This window comes from Sphaerodactylus townsendi, linkage group LG08 (genome assembly GCF_021028975.2).
Source record: "Sphaerodactylus townsendi isolate TG3544 linkage group LG08, MPM_Stown_v2.3, whole genome shotgun sequence".
Lineage (NCBI taxonomy): Eukaryota > Metazoa > Chordata > Lepidosauria > Squamata > Sphaerodactylidae > Sphaerodactylus > Sphaerodactylus townsendi.
Window position 1 is genome coordinate 96,262,753 of NC_059432.1, and position 26,465 is coordinate 96,289,217.

A 26,465-nucleotide genomic window follows, 5' to 3' on the forward strand; every position below is an offset into this window, starting at 1 on the left:
TCCTCCTCCTTCTCCTCCTCCTCTCTCTCTCTCTCTCTGTTTAACAGGAAGGACTACAAATATAGAAGGTAAACAACATCTAACTGGAGACTTTGATTATATGTCTTCAGAGACAGCTGCCATTCCTTTGTTCATTAAGGACTTTTTAAAATGGTTGGACTGATTTAATGCATAGCATTAAAGCAATTACTAGTCTTGTGCAAATGGATGGAGGTTCTGTGTATTTCGCGGCACAGGTCACTTTGCTGTTGTGGTTGGATTACTTTGTTGTTCTCCCAAGAAGGAAATATGATCTTGGTTGGCTGAAAATTATTAGATCCCATTAAGTTGGTGATGACCTGCATTTCCGTTGATGTAGCAGAGAGCGCATTTGCCAAATTTTGCAGCCTAATTCCCCTCAAACTCCCATGGAGAACTCATCATACGTTCAGCGCCATATGGTCTGACTTCTGCACTAGCTTTGCCGTAAGCTGTTCATGAAAAGCGAAGGCTCCCAGGCCCATGTTTCAGTTGCTCAGTTAGAAAAGATGGATCAGAGGTAGGTTTGTCACAGAACTGAGAAGGAATGTGAAAGGGTAAAAATGGGAAACAATCCCTACAGACTGGGGTGCTGTGTGGTTTCTGGGCTGTATGGCCGTGTTCTAGCAGCATTCTCTCCTGACGTTTCGCCTGCATCTGTGGCTGGCATCTTCAGAGGTTCTGATAGTAGGAAAGGAAAGCAAGTGGACTTTATATACCTGTGAGTAAAGGTCAATAGGTGAGGGCATCTGAATAGGAGTGGCCTGGCAAGTGAGTATCAATAAAGTGTAACATGTGAGTAACAATGGAGATAGCAAGGTCAATAGGGGAGGGCATCTAAATAGAAGTAGTCTGGCCTTTGTTCCCTTTGATTGTTTATTGTCTATAAGTCATCCTGTGTTTGTGTGGAGCTGATTAGTCTCTGTCTTGACTCTAGTGTTTTTCAAAACTGGCAGCCAAGTTTATTTATTTTTATTTAATTAGGCTTTTATACTGCCCCATCCCCGAAGTTCTGTTCATTTTCATGGTTTCTTCCTTTCTGTTGAAATTGTCCATGTGCTTGTAGATTTCAATGGCTTCTCTGTATAGTCTGACATAGTGGTAATCAGAGTGGTCCCTACAGATATCATTATCAAAGTATGGAAGAGATGATAAAGACAACAAGAACTAATAGCATTACAAAGCTTACATATTAGAGTCAGGAGGCTGGTCCTTTTCCACTTCTGTCTACTCCAGGGGTCCCCAGCATATTCAGCGTGGTGCTTAAACTTCCTCTATGTGGGTGACTCCAACTCTTCTGGCGGCCATTTCCGGTTGCTGATGTCACCCTGTGCCAGAATTCCAAAGGTGCCCACAGGTTCAAAGGGGTTGGGAACATATGATCTACTCTGATTGCGGCTGCTCAAGTTCTCATTCGAAGTCTTTCCTAACCTTGTCATAGGGAGTCCTTTAATGGAGATACTGGGGTATTGTCTCTGCAAGTCATTCTAGTGAGCAAGTGGCAATTATAAGGGTATTGAAATATATGTTGCCAATCCGTGGAAATAATCTGATGAACAGTAACCCCACTCATTGTTTTCCTCCCTAGGCTAGATACTTCCAGTCTTCACGGGAGTCGGAATTTATTCTCCATCCCTAGCAGTTCAAAAAATGGCCTTTAACACATTTTAACTGTAAAAGGGATGCCTTACTCAGGGAGCCCACACTGACTACCAAAGTCAAAGTAACTGCCTCAATAGGAGATACATTCTTCCAGATCATTGTCTGGTGGGACATCTCTGAAGAAGGCCTAGACTTCTGAAGGCACCTGAGCTGCTTGACTTAGTGTTCAAGTTGGGCAGTGAACAGTGATGTTGCAACAAACAAATCTGAAGTTTGGTTTGTGTGTGGGTTGCGTCACTTGACTGAGTGAGTTCACTTGGCGAGCACGTTCACTGAAGTTCTCAGAATGCCTGATCTAGTCTTGAAGCTGCCTTATGGTGAGACAGAATATTGGTCTCATGTATTATTATCTGCTTGGTCAGCAGATCTCCAGGGTTTCTGGGAGAGAGAGGACTTTCCCAAGACTTCCTGACATGCTTTTAATGGTTGATTATAGATGGGGCTCCAGGGGGCTCCTGGTGCACACTGGGAACTGAAGCGCACTGGGGCAAGATTTCTTGTCGCAACATGTTTTCTTCCTGCTGTGCACCAAGAGATTTCTTGTCCCGACGTACTTCCTCTTCCCTTCTGGTGCGTCTCACCTTCCTCACAGAAAGCGAGAGCAGTTCTAGCATGACTTTCCATGCTAGAGCGAGGCAAGAGTTAGCTGTCGATAATTGGCCAGTGAGTTGAACCTGGAACCTTTTCCATATATGTGCTTTGCCACTCAGCTAGGCCCTCTTTTCAACCTTTTGGTTTTATGAACATAAAGGAGAATACATCTGAAGAACCTCAATGAATCAGACTAGTGGTCCATCTGGTCCAGCACCCTGTTTCAATCAGTGCCTGACAAGTTCCTCTGGAGGTCCAACATCAAGGCATAGGGGTTGAGGCTGTTCTCTGATGTTGCCTCCTGGCGCTAGTATTCAGAGATTGACTGCCTCTGAACATGGAGGACCCCTTTAATCACCATGGCTAGTAGCCCTTGTACACCTACCCACCATGGATCTGTTTAATCTTCTGTGTCTATGTCTACGTCTGTGACTATCACTACATCCAGCATCGCTCTTGGGTGAATGAGCTCCTGAACCTTGTACAACCCAAGACAGTGGTGGCAAACCTTTGGCACTCCAGATGTTATGGACTACAATTCCCATCAGCCCCTGCCAGAATGGCCAATTGGCCATGCTTGCAGGGGCTGATGGGAATTGTAGTCCATAACATCTGGAGTCCCAAAGGTTCCCCACCACGGACCCAAGACATGTCATCTTGTTTGTCTGGATTATTTATATGTATGTTGTTGGAGCCCCTTTGGTACCCACTGATAACTAATAAATTAATAAGGGGCAAGGTGGATGTCATAAATGGAACACTGCTAAGCAGCATACCGGCTTCCTGAGGCCTCACCAGCTGAAACATCACTATGCTTACATAACTTGGGATTCTACCCTGGATGTGGGCTAATTTTCAGTAACTTGTGTTGCAGTCTGTTCCGCAGAGCAGTTGATTGGTTTTCCACAACTCACCTCTGAGGAACTGGCTAATAGGATATAATAGTATCTGAAGACTTAACATTCTGAAACTAGAGATTCATTATCAGCCTTGCAAAACATTCGGGGTCAGGGCTTGTACCTTTCTTGGAACTGCAGTTGCAAATATTCTCCTGGGCTCTGTGGTATTCTCGGTTGTATCCCTCCAGCCATAGGATCTCTGGTCATTAAGAACAAGTTACGGTTTGCCCTAATACCCCAGACTAGCCCTATCTCATCAGAGCTTGGAAGCTAAGTAGGGTTGAGTGTGATCAGTACTTGGAGGGGTGACCACTAAGGAAGACAGGTCTGCAATGCAAAGGAAGCCAACGACAACCTCATCTCTTGTCTTGAATACCCTACAGAACTTTACAAGGTTGTCATGAGTCCGCTGTCCCTTGATGGCATATTTACAATTTGCCAGATTGCAAAAAGAAGCTGTACGAGCAAGTATGATCAATTTTGAACTGCTGGCACAGAAAACTATTGGCAGGCTGAGAGGGACATGAAGGCATCTGTGCCAGATCTCTGCTGAATATTAGAAAAACCTATTTGGCACTGCAAGAAACGAAGAATATCATTAGGGTGGGTTTTTTTTAAAAAAAAACTCTCTAAGGCGGATTCCATAAGGGCGGGGGCAGTGGCATTCCACTGGCATAGATGATGCTGGTGGAGCCCCAGGGCTGTTTAGGGGCACGTCCTCAGAGGTGTCTCCATTTCATTCCCCCACACTCACTTTCTCTCCTTGCGGAGATCTGCAGGGACAGGGAGGCACGCCCATGCTGCCCTCTGAGGGTCAAAGGGCAGTGTGGGCATGCCTCCTCATCCCTGCAGAGCTCCTCAGGGAGAGAAACTAAGTCTGGGGAAAGATGGAGGCATCGAAAAGTGGTGCCTTCAACACAGCGCTGTTTGCATGGTGCCGGGAGGGAATCTGTTTCCCAAACGCTGCATTCATCAAGCAAGGCAGGGAAACAGTGTTTCCCCGGAAAAAGCACGGTGCTGCCTTGTTTTGGAGGCGGCAGCTGTGCGAACAGTGCCCCAGGGACAGTGTTTTTACCGTTCCTGGGGTGCTGTCTTTGGCCCATGCAGACTCCGCTTAATTCTTTCCTCTTTTTTGGAAAATAGCTCCATGGGCACTGAACCATTGTACATACTTACTGGTTTGATTCCCCTCTCCTCCACATGAACAGCAAACTGGAGAAACGACTCCTCCACAAGAAGTCTGCAGGGTTCATCACAGTTCTCTCAGAACTCTCTCAGCCTCACCTACCTCACAAGGTGTCTGTTGTGGGGAGGGGATGGGAAGGAGTTTGTGAGCTGCTTGAAGAGTCCTTAAGATTGAGAAAAGCACTGTTTAAATCCAAACTCTTCTTCTGGTTTTGTAATACTTTAAGATAGGTTAAGTGTGTCTGACAGATGGGCTGCTCAGATTGTTGGCAGCAAACCACTGGAATGGATTTCTCAAGAGAGAAATTATTTTGATGTTGCAGAAGGCATTGCAACTGGTATCAGCTGGATGTCGGCCATTTGTCGGAAGTCTGGGTGCGTTTGTGTGTTCCAGTTTGTAATTAACCTCATGTGAAATATTCGTTTGAGAACCTTTTGACTCATATTGAATAGCTTTCCTGGTGTTCTCTTGTAGGCACTGACCCCTGTGCAAGTGGAAATGGGGGTTGCTTACACATCTGCCAAAATGAAAGTGGACTTGCAAAGTGTGAATGCTATCCCGGACATCGCCTTTCTGCAAATGGGAAGTCTTGTGCAGGTACAGAATTATTTCATTAAACGGAAACTAAAAACTGAAATTTCAAATGGAGCCTTTTTCTATAACCAGTTTAGCTGTAGTTCAGGGGTCTTCAAACTATGGCCCTCCAGATGTTCGTAGACTACAATTCCCATGAGCCCTACCACTTGGCCATGCTGGCAGGGGCTGATGGGAATTGTAGTCCATGAACATCTGGAGGACCATAGTTTGAAGACCCCTGCTGTAGTGTGTACTAAAGCATGTCTTCTTGTCAGGTCTGAAAGCACATTAAATTTCTTAGTGATGCTGTCTGTCTCTAGAATCACCTTTTCAGTGGTTGTTGTATCTGCACATGTTCACCTCAGCTTCTCATGAGAAGCTGGATAGGAGAGAACATCTGGAGTGAGGTGGTCCATTACAGTTTGGTCACTCCCTACAAGTCCTTCTTTTTGGTCCAAGAGAGGTGAGGAGATTGAAGTTTCACAATAGGGCTTATACCCATGAACATTTCTTTTTTAAAAAAATGTGGACAAGTTCCTGTGGTAGTTTTTCTCCATGATGTGTCCCAAAAAGTCATGGGTCCTCCAAGTCACATTGTTCCTAATATTCTGTTGACTTTTGCTTCAGTAGCTCACTTCGTTTCATCCCACAGTGAGTCCTACTTCTAATGTGTATGTGGGAATATAGTAATATTCACTCAGGCTTTTGTGTACATGCATTTCTTGGTGATTACCGTACACAAGTGATTTCCAAAGGATGTTCCAGGGAATTCTGTGGACTCTTGGAAACTTCTCATGGGATCCTCTGAAAAGATCTGGAATTGCATATACAATTATGTACTTGCATAATTGCTTTCCTAACATACAGTTTGCCAGCCGCAATCACTCTCCTTCTGTGAGTTACCGCTGCAGAGAAGGTTGGGTGTGTTCTATGACAACTTTTTCATTGAAACCAGTTAATGATAAGGCTCGAATGCCGTTATCTCTTCCCCATTGTGACTTTCCCCGTTGCAGTTTTGATATATCACGGGTCACCAGAAGAAATTAAATGTGAATTTTTAAGAGTTTTGCAGAAACCACAGATGGCATGTGAAGGCCAGCAGACAACACAGAAAAAGTTTGGAAACTCAGAAATGCATAAAACATATGTGCAGTATTGTATAATATCAACCTGTTTTATCTTTTAATACCATAAAGATACACAATTTCTTATTCAAAGTTAAGATAAAAGAAAAAGAAAAAAATCAGACTTATTCTCTGGCACAAAAGGAGGGCCATTTTTTTTCACATATTTCCAGATCACAGGGAGTGCTGAGCCCCTAACCCCAACGATCAGGAAGGGATAACTGTAATCCGGATCACTACTCTGCATGCATGCACATAACAGCAGTTATGCTGGATCTGACCAAAGCCATTTTGCTTAGTCCAGGATCCTGTCTCCCATAGTGACCAACCAGATGCCCCAGAATGCCTTCAAGTAGGGCATGGGGGCAGTGGTGGGATCCAAAAATTTTAATAACAGGTTCTGATGGTGGTGGGGTTCAAACAGTGGCGCCGCTGCACACACACACCTCCAGTCCATAAGAACATAAGAACATAAGAACAAGCCAGCTGGATCAGACCAAAGTCCATCTAGTCCAGCTCTCTGCTACTCGCAGTGGCCCACCAGGTGCCTTTGGGAGCTCACATGTAGGATGTGAACGCAATGGCCTTCTGTGGCTGTTGCTCCTGATCACCTGGTCTGTTAAGGCATTTGCAATCTCAGATCAAGGAGGATCAAGATTGGTAGCCATAAATCGACTTCTCCTCCATAAATCTGTCCAAGCCCCTTTTAAAGCTATCCAGGTTAGTGGCCATCACCACCTCCTGTGGCAGCATATTCCAAACACCAATCACACGTCGTGTGAAGAAGTGTTTCCTTTTATTAGTCCTAATTCTTCCCCCCAGCATTTTCAATGAATGCCCCTTGGTTCTAGTATTGTGAGAAAGAGAGAAAAATTTCTCTCTGTCAACATTTTCTACCCCATGCATAATTTTGTAGACTTCAATCATATCCCCCCTCAGCCGCCTCCTCTCCAAACTAAAGAGTCCCAAACGCTGCAGCCTCTCCTCATAGGGAAGGTGCTCCAGTCCCTCAATCATCCTTGTTGCCCTTCTCTGCACTTTTTTTATCTCCTCAATATCCTTTTTGAGATGCGGCGACCAGAACTGGACACAGTACTCCCAAGTGCGGTCGCACCACTGCTTTATATAAGGGCATGACAATCTTTGCAGTTTTATTATCAATTCCTTTTCTAATGATCCCCAGCATAGAGTTTGCCTTTTTTACAGCTGCCATGCATTGAGTTGACATTCCCATGGAACTATCAACTAAGACGCCTAAATCCCTTTCCTGGTCTGTGACTGATAGCACTGACCCCTGTAGCGTGTATGTGAAGTCCCTATTGGGCAGGGAGGTTGCTTTAGTAACCCAATCTCAGCATTCAGAAAAAATTAGTAACCACTTCTAGAGAAGTGGTGAGAACTGGTTGGATCCCACCTCTGCATGGGGGTCAAAGGATCCCTCTGGAACTGCCCCCCCCCCCCCGTTCTGGTTTTCAGAAATTACTGTCCCTAAACATAGAGATCTTATTTAGCCATTGATGTACCTGTCCTCTGAGAACACATCTAATCCTCTTTTGAAGTACCTAGAACAAGAATCTCCAGTCTTCTTACGCACATAGGCTGTTCTGGAATCCTGAGAAAGGATAGAGGGCACCATCACAAAATGGCTGCCATGGAAGAGTAGACAATTTAAGAAATGCTGCCTTCAGTTATACCATGTTGGGATATTCTGATCTAAGTGCCACCCTATGGGGAGAGCGACTGAATACAGGGGCGCATTTGCCAGAGGGACATGGGGTGTCACGTGTCCCTAGGCGCATGCCATCTAATCACGTGGAGGGACACTGGGCCTGGGCTGTGCTCTTCAGCTCTGGGCAGTATACCTGGACACTAGCACCTGCTCGGGCGGTAGACCTGGGTGCCTTGCCTGCTCTGGGTGGTAGACCAAAGCGCCAGCTCCAGGCAGTGCACCTGGGGGCCTCGCCGGCTCTGGGTGGTAGACCTAAGCATCAGCTCTGGGTAGACTTGAGCACGGGGAGGGATACAGATTTTGCCCCCCGGGCTCCATTTTTCCTAGATACGCCTCTGACTGAATGAGCACTCTGTCGGATGTGAATGTGTTGTTTCCTGGGATCTTCTGAAGCCCCTCTTTCTCCAGTGAGGTAGAGAATAGGCTGAATTGTCTTTTTGTGAGTGGATGCCAGGAACCATATCAGCGGGCACCATGGCATTCAAGAACTCCACACTGGGGATCACTTCCCTAGACCATACACATCCATTCATTGGCAGACTTGTTAGCTTGGGAAGAATTCCCTGAAGGGGTCGCAGCAAAGCTAACGTTTCCCTCCACTCTTTTGTCCCATAGATGTCGATGAATGTGCCGAGGGCATGGCCAGGTGTACTCATCACTGTGTGAACACCGTAGGGTCTTTCTCCTGCATTTGCAATCCTGGCTTTGAGCTCGGGGAGAATGGAAGGCAATGTTACCGTAAGTGACCTTTTTGCAGCGATGCGTCTGGGGGCCACGCAGGTCTGGGAAATGGCATGCCTTTGGTTGTGTATTACTTCATTGATGAGCATGTGCAGTTAGCACACTACAGGTATTGCATAGCTAAATGTAAATTAAATGCTCGGTTTGGTAGAAGTGCTTGCGCCACAGGTTTCTGTGGTCGTGAGCATGAATTCAAAAAACCTGAACTATGCCCCTGCATTTCAAGCAGCAGGCTGTGCTTCTGATTTACCTTTGAGAGAATGAATTATAATGTGTCTGAGAGTTCCTGGAGCTTCCCAAAAATCATGTTCAGACTACTGATTTTAGGCTGAATATTTCTTTCCGACTCTCTCTGCCGCCACGGTCTTCATTTCGCATCCCGGATGCGGCCGGAAATGTGAAAAACTCGCTTGGAACTCATATATGCGAGCCATCATCTCTCACTGCTGACTTAAGGCTATAGGGGGATCTTACAAAGTCTATCAATCCTCCAATTCAGCCCGAAACGCTCTTGCAATGAAAATAATATGATTAGAAATCCAGGGCCGTTTAATGCATCGATTACCTGCTTCAAATGGATGTTTTTGGATTCTTCTCTTCTTCAGAGCAGCGCTCTTACAGGAGACGATTGTCAGCATAGAAATGCTTCATAGTCAGTAGTGAAGCTATTTGAAAGGCGGTGGAAATCAAGGGAAAGTATGGAATTATTTTAGAATCATAAGAGGTGCAGCAGAATTTGCTGAAGTACTTCTATGTGCAAAACATATCCTGTGTTAGGATACTTCTGGGGGCCCATTTATTTGTTATTACTGTACAATTCTTGTTTATGGGGGAAGGGTTTGATGTTGCTATTCAGGAAATGGGTTGTTGCAATTACTGTAGGAGGTTACTTGGCAGCTGATGGAGAAAAGTGGGAAATGTAGAGCTCCAAAATGCAGAGCAGATATCGAGTTTGAGGCATCAACAGTAGCCTTAATTCCCTCGTGCATGCTACCATTTGCTGTTCAGGTGTGGTATATGCCTTTGGCCAGAGGCGTAGCTTCAAGGGGACAGAGGGGCACGATGCACAGTGGCACAGGGGGGGCATCCCTGAGGGGGTGTGGCAAGGGCATTCCAGGGGAGTGGCGGGGACAGGTTGGGGGCATGGCGGGACGGAGAGGACGTTGGCATGGCAGGGGGGGAAGATGCACCAGTGCACCAGGCTCTTTCCCCCCTTGTTACTCCTCTGCCTTTGGCAGCTCTGTTCCATCTCCTGCCTTAGCTGCCCAGTAGCACAGCCTTGTTAGTACCTCTTGTTTGCTCATTCAAATGCAGTGTGATTTCTGCCCCGGCCCCAGAAGTGATGTCTTCATGTCTGAATGATGCTTCTGGAATCCTAGAGTGTCACTATGCAATTATGTTACCCCCAAGATCACATCAGAAGTGACATAACGGCATCTGAATGCCATGTATTGACCTATCTCCAGTTCCGTCCATCTCCCACTGGTTGCCTGTATTTGACTGGCAGCTCTGCCTGTCACTGTAGTGGAGGGGCGGGAAAAGTCTCGTAGTGTAAAATTCTACTGTCTGGGCAAAGCTACTTACAGTCTGGAAGAGGCAACCTCTTTCTTTTTCTTGCTCAGTTGCTTCTCTTTTTCCCGAAAGGCATAGAAATGGAAATCGTCAATAGCTGTGAAGACAACAATGGTGGTTGTTCTCATCACTGTGAACATTCAACCGGCGGGCCTCTGTGTTCTTGTAACCAAGGATATGTCTTGGATTTGGATGGGAAGTCATGCATAGGTGAAGTATAATCAATTTCATCCCATTTTGAAGGAGACTGTAGCCTTTGGCTTAACCCTTTTTATATCACTTTTTATTTAGTGTCACAGTTTTTTTGATATTAACTGTTACATGTGTTAAATGAAAAAAAACCTTGCTTACATGTTAAATACCCTTTTCTTCTACAGTAAGTGCAATTTTAGGAGTTTCAGGCTGCAAGGTGTGCATTCATACAGGCAGTGGATAAGAGAAGCAGGGTGAAGTGGTCCCCCTCCCCATTTTACATTCACAAAAACCTCTGCACCATATTAGAGTGAGTGACAGTGAGTTAGACTTTGCCTAATATTTCTCCTAACTGAAAAAGGGAGTGATTTTCACCAATACCTTTTCCCCTCTTACTGCTCCTAAGGTATCCCCCGTCTCCCAAGAATGGCACTGGGGGGGAGGGGGGCTTTTTGAGCAGCAGTGGGGAGGCAAGAAAGTGATTCTCTGGGCCTTTCCCCACTTTTCTTCCACCACCTTCGCTGCATGCTACTCACTGCGCGTGTCATTTCTGGCGCGCGCCCGGGCTTCTGCGCGGGGTCTTCAAAAGGCGTCATTTTGAGGAGCGCCAGGAATGAGGGGGTGCGAGAGTGGCAGCGTCGGGGCGGCTGCGTTGTCGCCGCCCCTGTAGTGGGGAGTGCCGCGGGACCCCGCGCTACTTGGCCCGAGTAGCGCGCAGCAGAAGGTAAGTGGGGAAAGGCTGTCTGCTGATGAGAATCCATCTGTCAGTCATTTCTTGCCAGGATCCAAGCCACTCTGTAGCCTAAGATCTCCCTGTGAGCTTTGTGACTGAAGGGTTGAATCCAGGTTTCTTGGGCGAAGTCCGGAGCTGAAGTGATGATCTGTTTAAAGAGACTCAGCCCACAATGGTCATCACACCTAAGTGCACAGTCTCCAGAGTTGGTTCTCGAGTTCCTGAATGTGGTGACCATAGATGCACATGGTGCCTACCAGTATTCCAGTCTAGCGCTTGGCAAACTTTTCAGAAAATGGGTGGAGCCACTGTAAAGGTTTTCCATGGTGACAAGAGCAGCTGCAGCCATTGGAGGATCAGGAAGACTGTAAGTACCTGGGCTTGTGGTTCCATCCCCCATCAGGCTTTGCTTCTTTTTACTCATCCTGCTCTCCTCCCATCCTGACTTTTGTTACTTTCCTTTTATTTCCCTTCTGAATTACTTGTTGCGAAGTGAACAGAAAATATTGTGTGTGCTTCACTTTATGGAGTTTTGCTTCATTTTATTGTTTTGGTTCCTTCTTCTGTGGCTCTTCCCGTCCCCTGTCAAAATTCCAAAGGTGACTGTTGACCCCGAAAGGTTGTTGGACCCCTGATCTAGCTTATTCCGCAGGAAGGGTTTGCAGAGACGATGGTGCATTCATCCTTTTGCCTTCACGGCCGGAATCACTTGGGTGCTGTGTGGTTTCCGGGCTGTATGGCCGTGTTCTAGCAGCATTCTCTCCTGACGTTTCACCTACATCTGTGGCTGGCATCTTCAGAGGATCCTCTGAAGATGCCAACCACAGATGCAGGCGAAACGTCACGAGAGAATGCTGCTAGAACACGACCATACAGCCCGGAAACCACACAGCACCCAAACGGTAATAAAAATATCACAATGAAGCTTAGCAAACCCTCAGTAAAGCAACTAACCTTCAAACAAACTAACATATGTCCTAAATAGATAACTATATCAACCCCTTCTTGTGTCAGAATGTCTTCAGAGCAGCGGGAAACCTACGAACATCAGTAAAGTTCTGCTGATTGGAACTGGTGGTCTATCTTGTCAAGAATTCTCTTTTATTTACCTGGTAGGACCAACAAACAGGTCATAGAAGACAAGGCTTTCTCCTGATGCTTCCTCCTAGCACTCAATTTAGGTGTTTACTGCCGCTGATGGACCTATTCCCCATGAATTTATTTAATCCTCCTTTGGAATCTTCAATCCTCATAGGTGCTATATTTGCTGCCCGGTAGGGAATTCCAAAACCTAGTTACTCTAGGAAAGAAACGTTTCCTTTTGCTTGTCTTGAATCTACTGACCGACAAATTTAATCAAGTTCCTCTGAGACTTGGCATTATGGGAGAGAAGCAGCTGTCTTTCTGCTGAATTTCTCCCCCCTACGTACAATTTTATGAACCTGTCATAGGTTAAGTGAAAACGTGGAACTGTTATCACCCATTTGCGATGAAAACGTGCCAGATTACCACTGTTTTTCTTCATCTCTGGTGCTTTGGGAAGTGTTCAGACTGTGCAGTTTTACAGGTCAGCTGTAACATTTCAGTCTGCTTGTATGTGTCATAAATTAAATGTTTCATAATTATGTCTAAATGTCTGTACTGTACCTGCAAAAGAATTCTCGGAGCCTCATATTATACCCTTTGATTTTTAGCTGTTGAAATGCTGTATTGCTGATTTTCTTTTTATGCTCTTTTTTCCTGTATTTTAGAAGTGTTCTTTTTAATTAATGCTTTTAAGGTTTTCTTTGATCCTTGTAGTTGTTTCAAATCCCCCCCCCCCATGTGAAATGCTTAAGTGTCTCAAAGGCAAATTAAAATTAATTTTCCCACCACCATCTCTTATTTGTTAATCCCCCTGTTTGCAACCTTGCGTGCTTGTGGGCATAAATTTTGAATTCCAACATTTAGTTTCTCTCTGAGTAAAAAGCCTTTCCCAGTTGCATTGGGTGCCCCTGAGGGGGGGAGAGAAAGCTCTCTCTCTTTCTCTCTGCCCAATTTCTCCATACTATACATAATTTTATCTTCTATCATGCCCCACTCAGTTACCTTTCTTCTAAACTGAAAATATCACACTCTTAAGCGTCTGCCAGCTATGCAACTCTGTGTGTAGAATCCGGCATACCTAAGAAAAATAAAAACGCCTTCCCGGATGTCACTAGTTGTCCGTGTGAAAGCTGAGGTTTCAGTAAAATGAGACAGTATTGGGTACAGACACTTCAATAGAGGAAGTTAAAATCGGCTGGCTGTTGTGGATTTTCCGGGCTGCGTGGCTGTGGCCCGGTAGCTTTTGCTCCTAAGCTTTGGCCCGCATCTACGGCTGGCATCTTCAGAGGCATTCTATGAAATGAATGTACTACGTTCAAAACAATATAAGATACAACTATTATATATATGTGTGTTATGGAGATATAATAGTTTGATAAATCTATTAGCCAACAATTTGGCATACTTTACAAGTAACTAATAGGTAATATAAATTGCTTGAGCCAGCGCCTATGTGCCACACGTGTTTGTGTATCTTATATCTTCAGAAGCATGTCACAGTAGAGATGGAGAGAAACACATCTCACCGTGACATGCCTCTGAAGACACCAGCCATAAATGCAAGTGAAACAAAAGCTACCGGACCACAGCCACACAGGCTGGAAAACCCACAACGGCCAGTTGATTCAGGCCATGAAAGCCTTCGACAACACATCAAAGTTAAAATCTATTATGTGAGGAGGAAAGAAAGTATTTTCTGCTAACTGATAGGGAATGCGCTTGAAGGCACAATACTTTTAATAGAAGCAAGGGAGCTTCGATGTGATCTGAAATATTCCCCAAGAGCCTTTTTGTGCTGCTTTCAGGGGAAGCAACATCGCCCGTTCCAATCGCCGGCATTAATCAATTTCACACCAGCCTCTCACCTCCACGGATTGATCATACAGTTCCTCCCCCTTCCTTTTCTCCCTCCTCGTTGACTGCGTCCCCTAACAATGTTAGCACCTTTTCCAAGGTTAATTGCCACGCTGACCTTTTACTTCTCTTATTGGCATTCTGCACATTCAGCACTGGGCAACTACCTTTCAGATAGCAAATCTTTTGGATCAATCCGAGATTCGTTTGCGCCTTGTTTCATCATAGCGGGTCAGCAGTTTTAGGGCACGTACAGTCGCGAGGTGTCACAAAGTCACCGAGCTGTCAACAATGACTGGATCGTTATTTTTTTAAAAAGGAAACAGTGATAATTGCTTTGGAAAACTTACATTCTGCTAGGCTTTGGGGGTTTGTTTACTGAAAGTATGGCACAGCTTTCCTAACCCTCCCTATTCTGTCTTTATTTAAGGGATTTAGTTGGATTGGATTGGTTTTGTTCTTGGTTGAGGTTACTCGTCTGGGTCGATCAACGAGGAAGTTTGTAATGGACTGCATAATATGGCCAGGGGTGGAGGCTATTTAACTGAGGGGGCTGTGTTTAGTTTTATGAAGGGTGTGCATTTTTGTTTTGTATTTTGTACACCAAGCCACGCTGAGCTTGTTTTTAGATGGGAAAGTGTGGGATAGAAATTAACTCAATAGATGTATTCAGACATTACTTTTAACTGACATGAAACTGGGATGTCCCTTAACCCTGCTTGGCACTAAGGCCTCTTCTGCACATGCAGGAGCAGCAGTGGCGTAATGGCTAAGAGCAGGTGCACTCTGATCTGGAGGAACCGGGTTTGATTCCCAGCTCTGCCGCCTGAGCTGTGGAGGCTTATCTGGGGAATTCAGATTAACCTGTGTACTCCAACACACGCCAGCTGGGTGACCTTGGGCTAGTCACAGCTTTTCGGAGCTCTCTCTGCCCCACCCACCTCACAGGGCGTTTGTTGTGAGGGGAGAAGGGCAAGGAGATTGTAAGCCCCTTTGAGTCTCCTGCAGGAGAGAAAGGGGGGATATAAATCCAAACTCTTCTTCTTCTTCTTCTTCTTCTTCTTCTTCTTCTTCTTCTTCTTCTTCTTCTTCTTCTTCTTCTTCTTCTTCTTCTTCTTCTTCTTCTTCTTCTTCTTCTTCTTCTTCTTCTTCTTCTTCTTCTTCTTCATTTCAGCTGTGAAAACCTTCAACAGTACTTTTTTTCTTGGTTTCTGTAGACCTGGACGAATGTGAGACGGAAGATGCCTGTTGTTCACAGTTCTGCATCAACTACGTTGGAGGCTATGAATGCCGCTGCAAGGCAGGTTTCCGCCTTAACTCGGATGGCTGCAAGTGTGATGGTGAGCGCCTCAAGATTGTTAGGCCACGTCACGGTGCACCCCACAGGCCCACTACCGAATTTCAGAAAAGGAGATTGTTGAGCAATGGCAATGTTCTCGTCAATACGTCAAAAGCTAGTGTACAGTCTCTGCCTGAGGAGATGTAATTCACAGTGAAATCCTAAACTGAGTGCAAGGGTATAACTCTGCACAGAATTGCACTGTGTCAGTGTGTCGAGATGTCGAAATTTTTCTCTCTTTCTCACAATACTAGAACCAGGGGGCATTCCTTGAAAATGTGGGGGGGAAGAATTAGGACTAATAAAAGGAAACACTTCTTCACGCAACGTGTGATTGGAGTTTGGAATATGCTGCCACAGGAGGTGGTGATGGCCACTAACCTGGATAGCTTTAAAAGGGGCTTGGACAGATTTATGGAGGAGAAGTCGATCTATGGCTACCAATCTTGATCCTCCTTGATCTGAGATTGCAAATGCCTTAACAGTCCAGGTGCTCGGGAGCAACAGCCACAGAAGGCCATTGCTTTCACCTCCTGCACGTGAGCTCCCAAAGGCACCTGGTGGGCCACTGCGAGTAGCAGAGAGCTGGACTAGATGGACTCTGGTCTGATCCAGCTGACTTGTTCTTATGTTCTTATGAGATTCAGCAGCTCTGGGCCTGGCCAGTGCTTGGATGGGGCATGAACTGGCAGCCCTGTGTATACCACTTTCCATTTCCTGCTAGAAGAAAGATGGGATGTGAACGTATTAAGTAAATAAAATAACAAACCTCCCTCCAGTGTTACATTCTGTATTATAGTTGAGCAGAATGTAACGGTCCATTAAAATGTTTTGATGGCAGCCTGGTGTAGTGGCTTATTTATTTTATTTTTAATTTATTACTTAGGTTTATATACTGCCCTATCCCAAAAGGGCTCAGGGCGGTGTACGACACAAACTTCCCCACAAAAATAATCAAACCCAGCCCCAAAACAGGTGAAGCAAATGGCTAATACAAATAAATAATTTACAGATAATAATACACAGCTCCATTTGTTATAAGCTAAAAATCCGTTAAGACAACAATTAATACAATAAAACGGCATCCAGCAAATATCTGAATTTAAATTTAAAACCCTCCCAGAGAGGGAAGAACGATGGTCCCAGTGATGTTAAGGGACCCCTGATAATAAAACAAGAGGGGGCACTGATAAGGGACCCCTGATAATAAAACAAGAGGGGGCACTGATAAGGGACCCCTGATAATAAAACGGGAGGGTTAAGAGCAGAAGACTCTGATCTGATGAACCAGGTTTGTTTTCTCCACTCCTCCACATGAAGCCTGTCGAGTGACTTTGGCTAGTCACACACTAGGCAGGGTATATGTATTTTAAATAATGCCCAACTCTGCTCCATTTCTCTCTGGTTCCCAGCTATCTCTGTACTTGACTTTGCTTTGTTTGTGTCGTAGATGTGGATGAATGCCTTGCTGACACCCATGGTTGTGAACAACTCTGCGTTAATTCCTTGGGTTCTTATGAATGTGTGTGTGAGGAGGGGTACCGACTGGGCGTCAACAGACAGTCTTGCAACTGTAAGTAGTTCTAATCTAGCAAGTTAGGACAGTTTTCCTGAATGAAAATTCAAGTTATTATCCAGGATTTTAGAAGTTACAATTGGAATTTATAAATTTATAAATAAAGTTACAGTTGGGATGTGTAAAGTTACAATTGGGATTTTGTAAATGGAAGCCAAAGTATGTCAGGGGCATCCCCCAGCATGGTGTAGTGGTTAAGAGCAGTGGACTCTAATCTGGAAAACTAGATTTGATTCCACACTCTTCCACATGAGTGATGGACTCTTATTTTGTGAACTGGGTTTGTTTCCCCATTATTACATGTGATGTCTGCTGGGTGACTTTGGGCTAGTCACAGTTCTCTCCAAACTCCCTCAGCCCCACCTGCTTTGCAAGGTGCCTGTGTGGGGAAAAGAAGGGAAGGAGTGTGTAAGCCACTTTGAGACTCCTTAGAGGAGAGAAAGACAGGATATGAATCCAAACTCTTCTTCGTGAAAAATGAGGTCCCTTTTGAAAGGTCTTGTTTTCAGTCAAAAAGTTCAAGGGCAGTCCTAGTATTTGGAAGAACACTGGGGGAAATGCCCGGTCTTCCTTACCATGTCTTCTACTACATCACATGTTTGCACCTGCTTGCACTCGCTGTCATGTGACCTCTGCCTCCATCTTCTTGTGTGGCCGTTCCCATCCATTTACAGGTCCTCTCACCTCCGTTTCTCCCATCCTCACGCATTTCCTACATGGCCTTCCCCTGATGACACATGTGGCCAAGGACACAGGTGGTAGAGTAACACACAGAGGGTAGCAGGGTGGTGGGGGTGGGGCCATGACAGCCGTGTGGTCCACCAGAAGACCCAGGCCTCGGGATCCCAACCCCTTAGATATGGCTAAAGTCCTATGTCTACTGAGGAACTGAATTCCCCAAACCAGCTGCCTTTAATGCTGAAATGTAAGACCCAGAAATTTTCACTTGAGACTTCAAGTAGACATTTTTGTTTCAGGAATTAAAATATTATCTGGGTTGTGACGATATGTTTATTTTAAAGTACACGATTGTGTAAACACTGGCTTTTGATTTACTTGTGTGTTTCCTTTAGAACAAAAAAAAGTCATCATTAAATACTGCATGCCTTTGGTTCAGATTCCGCATCTCAAATTATTTGTGCATTCTTTAGCTGTGATCCATTGGTGTGCATGTCACTCAGAAACCAATGAAATTTAAGGCAAATAAATAACAGCTTGCTTTATAGGCATTTTTTTAAAAGAAGTGGCACAGTTACTCTGTGCAAGTGGCAACAACTGCTTATCTAAATCCTTTGTTTGGCAGGACACCATCATTAGCCTTCTTAAGATAGGTTAAGCAGTGATGTGTAAATCTCACATTGTTCGATGACGAGCAACTTGAAGGATCTATTCAATGCATGCACAAAATAACCCAGGCAATAAACAAAACGCCAGTGTGCTCAGAGGTCCTTCTGGCAGACTTGATCCCGGAACAGGTGATCTTTGCAAATGTTAACTCAGTGTTTTCCAAACTTTTGATAGCTAAAGTATGCCTTTTTTTCTGAAGATACTTTTCTACAGTCTCTCATCCAAATACTAACTATGGCTTCTGAGATCTGATTTCTTCGATTATTGATAATATTACCGTTTATTCATTTATATACCGTATATACTTGCGTATAAGTCAACTTTTTCAGCACATTTTTGTGCCAAAAAAGCCCTCCTCGACTTATACGTGAGCCACCCACCTGTCGTCGTCCCCACACACACACACACACACTCACTCACTCACTCACTCACTCACTCACTCACTCACTCACTCACTCACTCACTCACTCACTCACTCACTCACTCACTCACTCACTCACTCACTCACTCACTCACTCACTCACTCACTCACTCACTCAGCTTTGGAGTTACCACCCTAGACTTATACACGAGTCAATAAGTTTTCCTAGTTTTTGGTGGTAAAATTAGGTACCTCGACTTATACACGGGTCGACTTATACACGAGTATATACGGTAGAATGTTCTATATGCAAAACTAATGTGTGCCTTCTTAGCTGAAAAATGATTACCTCTCTAAACTTAGCACTAGATGAGGAGGTAGAAGAGGAACAGCTGGAAGAGGTCCGGATCCCCTACCTTCACTTCAGAAGGCCTCCTCAGCTCCTTCATTTCAGTACCTCATTTGACTCCTTCTACGAGGATGAGGAACAAGATGTTCGTGGAGAACTTGCCCTTGAGCGCACAACTAGTGAGATAATATTTTTGGAAAGCATTTTGTATTTTCAAAATACCTGTGTCTTCAGGAGCCAACTAATCAATTTATTAGGATGTTGTGGGTTTTCTGGGTTGTATGGCCATGTTCCAGTAGTATTTTCTCCTGACGTTTCGCCTGCATCTGTGGCTGGCATCTTCAGAGGATCTGATGGCAGTGAAGCAAGTGGAGTATATATACCTGTGAAATGCCCAGGGTGGAAGAAAGAACCATTTGCATTTCTTAAAAGTGTTAAAGGCGCAGTTTGCAAGTGTAATTTGCATGTGTTAAGTGGGATTCCCCCATTTTGGGATTCCCCCGTTCGTTAGAGGCCAATTTACTGGTGGTCCCTGGCCCCTCGATGATGTGGCTGGCCTCTACCCGGGCCAGGGCTTTTACAGCCCTGGCCCCTGCCTGGTGGAACACGCTACCACCAGCTATCTGGGCCCTGCGGGATCTTGGAGAGTTCCGCAGGGCCTGTAAGACCAAATTGTTCCACCGGGCGTTTGGAGGGGCCGGCCGCTGATGCCCCCCTTTCCTTTTCCCTCCCCTTTCCCCCTCTTTTCCCTTACATTCTGGGTTCTTCGCTTCTCTGTTTTATTTTCCAGGGTGGATCTATGAAGTACTGTTTTTACAACTGGATGCCAATGTAGCATTATTGCTTGCTGTTTTAATGGGGTTTTATTGTAACTATTGTTTTATTGTGTTGTTCACCGCCCAGAGCCCTTCGGGGGAGGGGCGGTATATAAAACCAATTATAAATAAATGAATAAATAAATAAATGTTAACATTTGTATGTAATCCCACTTAACACCTGCCAATTACACTTGAAAACTGCACCTTTAACTCCCACCCTGGAGTTTCCATTTGTTGGTGTGTTTATATTTTGGAACATCATTCTACGAGTAATGTCACACTTTTGTAAGGGCATCTCACAGAGCAGGTCCAGGATTCTCACGTTGTAGGCACCAGCAAGCTTGCATCCAGATTATATATACTTAGATGTTGTGTGGTTTCTGGGCTGTATGGCCGTGTTCTAGTAGCATTTTCTCCTGACGTTTCGCCATCATCTGTGGCTGGCATCTTCAGAGCCTCTGAAGATGCCAGCCACAGATGCAGGTGAAACGTCTAGAAAAAATGCTGCCGGAAGACGGCCATACAGCCCAGATACCACATAACACCCCAGTGATTCCGGCCGTGAAAGCCTTTGACAATATATATGCTTATTTTGTCCCCGGGGAACTTGTCTCTGTATTCAATGGCCCCCACTTTTGGTTTTTGCTTGGTTGCTGGTTTTGAATTGCTGTGAGCAGTTGTCTGTATTAAGGAAGAAATGCAAATACAGTGTAAAGGTTGTATGAATGGAATACACTGAATCTGGAAGTACAAGTTCAGCTGTGTGGGTTTTTTTTTCATTTCAGTTTGCCTGGATAACACATTTGGCAGTGACTGCAGCTTAAGCTGTTCTGACTGTATGAACAGAGGGAAATGCAACAGCGACAACAGCAGCTGCGATTGCCCACCTGGCTGGACTGGTATTATCTGTAATGCAAGTGAGTACATACTTTTGGCGACATTCCCAATGCTTTCCAGGTGTTCTTGTATAGCCGTACTTCAGATGTTAATGAGGGTGACCTCTAGTCTAAGAGTCTTTGGTGGAAAAACAACAAAATCCTCTACCGTGCCCATCATTGGGCATATGTTTAATGAGCATCAGGGGGCCATGCATGCAATTTTTAGTGCTTCTGGAGTAGACTGTAAAAAAATTAAAAAGGAACCTCTCCAGCAGTTTCTTGCTTCCTTCCTCCTTGGTCAGCTTCTCCAGCAGTGTGTTGTAGAAGAAGAGGAGTAGTACCGTGTTTCCCCGAAAATAAGACAGTGTCTTATATTAATTTTTGCTCCCAAAGATGCGCTATGTCTTATTTTCAGGGGATGTCTTATTTTTCTGTGTTCTGTTCGTCAGGCATGCTTCCAAACAAAAACTTTGCTACGTCTTACTTTCGGGGGATGCCTTATATTTCGCACTTCAGCAAAACCTCTAGTACGTCTTATTTTCAGGGGATGTCTTATATTCGGGAAAACAGGGTAGTAGTAGTTTGGATTTATATCCCACTTTTCTCAACTATAAGGAGTCTCAAAGCAGCTTACAAACTCCTTCCCTTCCTCTCCCCACAACAGGCACCTTGTGAGATAGGTGGAGCTGAGAGAATTCTGAAGAACTGTGACTAGCCCAAGGACACCCAGTAGGCTTCACATGGAGGAGTGGGGAAACCAAGCCAGTTCATCACATAAGAGTCTGCTGCTCATGCGGAGGAGTGGGGAATCAACCCGGTTCTCCAGATTAGAGTCTACTGCTCATAACCACGACATTACACCATCTCTCAGTTATCAGCATGCTTCACCAGTGCAGTCCTAAGCAGAGTTACACACTCTTAAGTCCAGTGAAATTGGTGTGCTTTGAAGGGTGTAACCGTGCTTAAGATTGCATTGTAAGGTTGAATCCATGCATATTGTGCTATTGTTGTGCAATGGCAGGTGTGATGATTACCGACACTTAGCCTTATTTCTGGCAAGTGGACTGCAGCACACAAGGAGTTAAGTCAGGACTGCTTGTGATTGGCTGACTGCGAAAAGCAGAAGTCTAAAGACTGCTAGAAGATTTTAAAGGCGCAGTTCCGATCAAAGAGTGAAAGTTAATGGATCTGTGCTGAGTGGGATCTGTTCTAGTTGGTTAAGCTACTCTGTTTGAGGGACTGGAGGGCCAGACTAAAAGTAGAATCTGTGCTACATCCCTGGTGTTGACAAGAACAGTGCCCAAAATAAACACACAGGTTGCCTGGTTGTTTTTGTGAAAGAACCACCATTAGCGAAAGGTAATCACGGCATGATCCGACCCACCCTCTTTATATCACATAATTACATTGGTGTGATATTTTGCAATTGACCACGGCGCTTGGTAGCGAGAAAATGAATGTTGTTGTCTGTGGAATCTGCCCTGGGATGGCATCACATGTGCACTGTTTGGGTTAAACCGTTCCCTAATAGCTCCATCTCACTCCTGCACAATAGCAGAAACATAATAAGATCTCATCTCAAATGCAGGGGGAAGATTGCTTTGCTCATTCATCTTCTATGCTTTCATTACAGCCTGCTCAGCGGGGACCTATGGGCAAGATTGTAGCAGTGTCTGCAAGTGTCAGAATGGAGGTTCTTGTGACCCTGCGACAGGAGCGTGTCGTTGCCCACCAGGAATTAATGGAAAGTTTTGTGAAGAGGGTCAGAATTTTATTGTTTATCCTGGCATTGCTTCCACCTGGCTGCAACATGATTGCCTGCAGTGTTGGCCGTTGTCTTTTTTTAATTGGCATTGATGTTGTGTATAAAGAGCCTGTCAGGATAAGAGAGACACAATAGTCCATTCTGGGGCTTGAAAGAGTGGGGTAATCTCTGGAAAGAAATGGATCTGGACACTGGAGTTCAGGCAGCTGATTTTTCAGATAATTCTGTATAATGACTTCAGTGCCTCTGAAGTGGAGGTCTGCCATCTGTGGCTCTGGAGTCAAATTTCGCCCAGAACCAAATATGAATGTTTTAAAAAGCAAACAAAATCTCTCAATTACGGTATATTGGTGGAGTGGGTGGTATGCCAGAATAGCTGGTACATGAAGGGAATGGCAGGCAAAGGTTTTTCTGGCACTAAAGGACTTCTTAGAGATGTTCAGGAGAAAGGGAAATGATGAAGGAGAACAGTTGCCAAGTATGAACCGTGCACAGATTTAGGACAGTTCACTGATATAACTGTAGAGGGTGTTCCTGTATATTTTTGTTGTGAGATCCCATACGTACCACTTCCGAATAAAGGACTCATAACAGCCAGTGTTTAAGCTGCACAGCCTTTATGAACTATTCATCGAAACAGCAATATCAGTAACATTTAAGTTGTATGTTTTCTGTTACGCAAATTTGACTTGTTGAACTCCTGCTGCGAATTTTGACATATTTTGGCTTTTTAATTATAAAAAGTTGATGACCTCTGCTCTGAAATGGAGCCTGATCAAAAATAGGGTCAAATTTTCCTGGTTTCTGAGAGCCCAACCAGAAAAAAAAGATAGAAAAAACTCTGTAGCATGCCAAACAACAAAACGGAGAAGGGCGAAGAACAGAAAAAAATGATTGCAGGAACATGTATAATCCTTACCAAAACAATTATGCTTTCATTACATACCCTGGAGATAGATACAGAAATAAAATATCGAAAAGACCAACATGAAAACTGCTCTCAAATTTTAAAAAATCAGCTAGCCCAAACACATCCGGGCAATACACAGCCTTCTTTCCACAAATGAGCAGCTTGCTAATATTTTTTTAAACATAGGAAACAGGGCTTTTGTTCATATTAACCCTCTATTGTCTCTTTCCCCCTCCACATCTGTCAGGTTGCCCCAAAGGACTTTTTGGGAAGCAGTGCAATAAGAAATGTAATTGTGCTCACAATGGGCATTGCCACAGACTGTATGGGGCCTGTTTATGTGACCCTGGGTTGTACGGTCGCTTCTGCCATCTGAGTAAGTCAAATCATGTAAGAAGTATATTTAATGCCTGAGAGATGTAGCTTATGTTGAGTTATGACATTATTTCCAAGCTTGCTGTCCAGATGAGACTGTTTTCCTTCATTCCATCTATTAAAAACTTTGGGTGATTCTGCGCAGGCCAAATAGAATGGGTTTAGGCAAATTTTTAAAGCGTTTTTTGGAGGAAGCTGCCACAGAACTCCCCCCCCCCCCATAAAAACCTCTGAATCATTCTGTTTGCCTGGACCCAGGTTACATGAAAGTCACTTATTTAGTGACTTTTCCCTCTTTAACCCAGGTTTCAAACACTTCCTGCTGGCCTGTGCGAACTACAGCAAGTAGGAAGCGTTCAATTCCCACCCCTTCCATCCACTATTATGAATGAATGAATGAATGAATGAATGAATGAATGAATGAATGAATGAATGAATGAATGAATGAATGAATGGGTGGCAGCCATTAGAATGGATTCTATAATAGGTGGCTGCCATGTTGTGCAGGGTGGGGGATTCTTGGGAGGGGTAGATTCTCTGGTGGGGGACTCTTGACTGCACGGTTCACACAGAAACACAGAGTTTCCTGTGTGAACCATGCAGCCTCCTCCTGCCAGGATCCCAGCAATCCCAGATGGTCTCTGCACAGGCAACTAAAACGGGTTACATAACCCCGGGTTGCCTGTGCAGAATCAGCCAATGTCTTGATCACTTCTCTGGGCTGCCATAGAATGTTAGACCAGCATTAATTGGCTTGCCCCCAGTGGCGAGACCAGGAGTCCCCAACCCTCTGAGCATTCTGGCACATTGGGAATTCTGACACGGCCCAGTAGGCACAACAACAAAATGGCTGCTGCAAGAGGGGGAGCCAAGGCACAAGATGATTGGCACAGCTGACCTTCAGTAACCACAGTGTAGAGATCCTTGTGCTGGTGGCGGCTGACACCAAAGCTACATTTTTTTAAAAAAATGCACAGGTGTTGAAATCTCCAACTGTAAGTCAGAGGCCTTCCTGGGGAAAAGGCCCACCTGGCCCCACCCACTTCCCCAAAGACTTGGTGGGAACCAGAAAAGATATGGCACCCACAAGACCCAGAATAGGTCTGAAATCCATGCCCTATAAGGAGAGACTTAGGGAGCTGGGTGTGTTTAGAGTGGAACCTCGGTTTTCATTGGTAATCCGTCCGAAAAGAATCGATGAAAACCGAGGCAAACTTTTCCATAGGAATCAATGTAAATCCAATTAATCCATTCTAGGCACTCCAAAAAACATACCAAAAACACATTTTTGGTGAATAAACATAGTGTTTAATGCTGAAAACAGTAACAGACAATAACACTAGGACCAGCTTCAGAGCCAGTGGACCAATGTCGCACCAGAAAGCTGTCCAAAGAGGTCTGTTTCTGATGCCTCTTTAATATTTGTCTGAAATGGGGCAAAACATTGTCATTAAACAAGTTGCAAACACGGCCTGCAACAGCTTTGTTTGGGTGATTTTTCTCCACAAACCCCTGCACCTTACTGCAAATTGATGAAAACCGAGACAAATTTTTCACTGAAAAAATCAATGAAAACTGAAACCGATGAAAACCTTCCACTGTATTTTGGTGAAGAGACAGTTAAGAGGTGACATAATAGCCATGTTGAGATATTTGTAGGGATGTCATGTTGATGAGTGGGCAAGCTTGTTTTCTGAGGCTCCAGAGACTAGGACCAGGAGTAATGGGTTTAAGGTGAAGGAAAAGCGATTCTATCAAAACATCATGAAAAACTTTCTGACAATAAGGGCTGTTCGAGAGTGGAATGCACTACCTCGGAGTGTGGTGGAGTCTCCTCCTTTGGAGGTTTTTAAACAGAGGCTAGATGGCTATCTGTCAGGAGTGCTTTGATTGTGTGTTCCTGCATGGCAGCAGGTTGGACTTGATGACCCTTGGGGTCTCTTCCAAATCTATGATTCTATGACCCCACATTAGGGTGGCCTAGACTCTCTGTAATGTCACTAAATCCTACACGCCTAATGATAATGTTAACAGTTCCCACTTTTTCAATGCAGCTTGTCCCAAATGGGTCTTTGGACCAGGATGCTCAGAAGAATGCCAGTGCTTAAAACAGAACACTTTGAGTTGCAATCCGAGGAATGGCGTTTGCATCTGTAAACCAGGTTACGAAGGGAGCAAGTGTCAAAAAGGTACAGGAACTTCCTCTTTGTTTGGGTCCCTTCAGAGGTGTAGAAAGGGGGGAAAGTGCCCGGTGGACTGTCTTCCACTCCCGTCCCACACCAGAATGTCCCCGCCACACCACGCCTCTGGAATGCCCTTGCCACACCCCCACAGGGGCGCCCCCTGGTGCGTCGCGCGCCCCCTGCCCCCTTGGAGCTTCTGGGTCCCTTTCTCCACACGGGTTATTTATTCATTGTGCAATATTTGATTTTGTTGCTACTGTAAGACTGGCTGTTATCTTAAGGTTCTAATCCACTGAAGATAGCCCTTAAAATACTCAGTGGTTAAGAGCAGTTGACTCTAATCTGAAGAACTGGGTTTGATTCCCCACTCTTCCACATGAACAGCAGATTCTAATCTGATGAACTGGATTTGTTTCCTCACTCCTACATGTGAAGCCTACAGCGTGACCTTGGGCTAGTCACAGTTCTCTCAAAACTCCCTCAGCCCCACTTGCCTTACAAGGTGTCTGTTGTGGGGAAAGAAAGGGGAGGTGATTGTAAGTAGTTTTGAGACTCCTTGAAGGCTGAGAAAAGCACGGTATGAATTCAAACTCTCTTCCTT

The 26,465-nt window shown here is 44.8% G+C and overlaps 1 protein-coding gene across 5 annotated transcripts in view; it reads left to right on the forward strand.

Moving 5' to 3' along the window:
* The window catches only part of LOC125438244 (multiple epidermal growth factor-like domains protein 6), a 281,987-nt gene that overhangs the window by 191,563 nt on the left and 63,959 nt on the right, over positions 1 to 26,465 (forward strand). For all 5 annotated transcript variants that reach the window (XR_007245317.1, XR_007245318.1, XM_048506532.1 and 2 more), the window contains 10 exons: positions 4,831 to 4,953; positions 8,401 to 8,523; positions 10,171 to 10,308; positions 15,181 to 15,303; positions 16,753 to 16,875; positions 18,950 to 19,114; positions 20,539 to 20,670; positions 22,265 to 22,393; positions 23,554 to 23,682; positions 25,736 to 25,870. Coding sequence is in view for 3 of the 5 variants with exons in the window: in XM_048506532.1 (XP_048362489.1) it covers positions 4,831 to 4,953; positions 8,401 to 8,523; positions 10,171 to 10,308; positions 15,181 to 15,303; positions 16,753 to 16,875; positions 18,950 to 19,114; positions 20,539 to 20,670; positions 22,265 to 22,393; positions 23,554 to 23,682; positions 25,736 to 25,870 (1,320 nt within the window). In the remaining 2 variants the exon portion in view is untranslated. The remainder of the gene's footprint in view (positions 1 to 4,830; positions 4,954 to 8,400; positions 8,524 to 10,170; positions 10,309 to 15,180; positions 15,304 to 16,752; positions 16,876 to 18,949; positions 19,115 to 20,538; positions 20,671 to 22,264; positions 22,394 to 23,553; positions 23,683 to 25,735; positions 25,871 to 26,465) is intronic.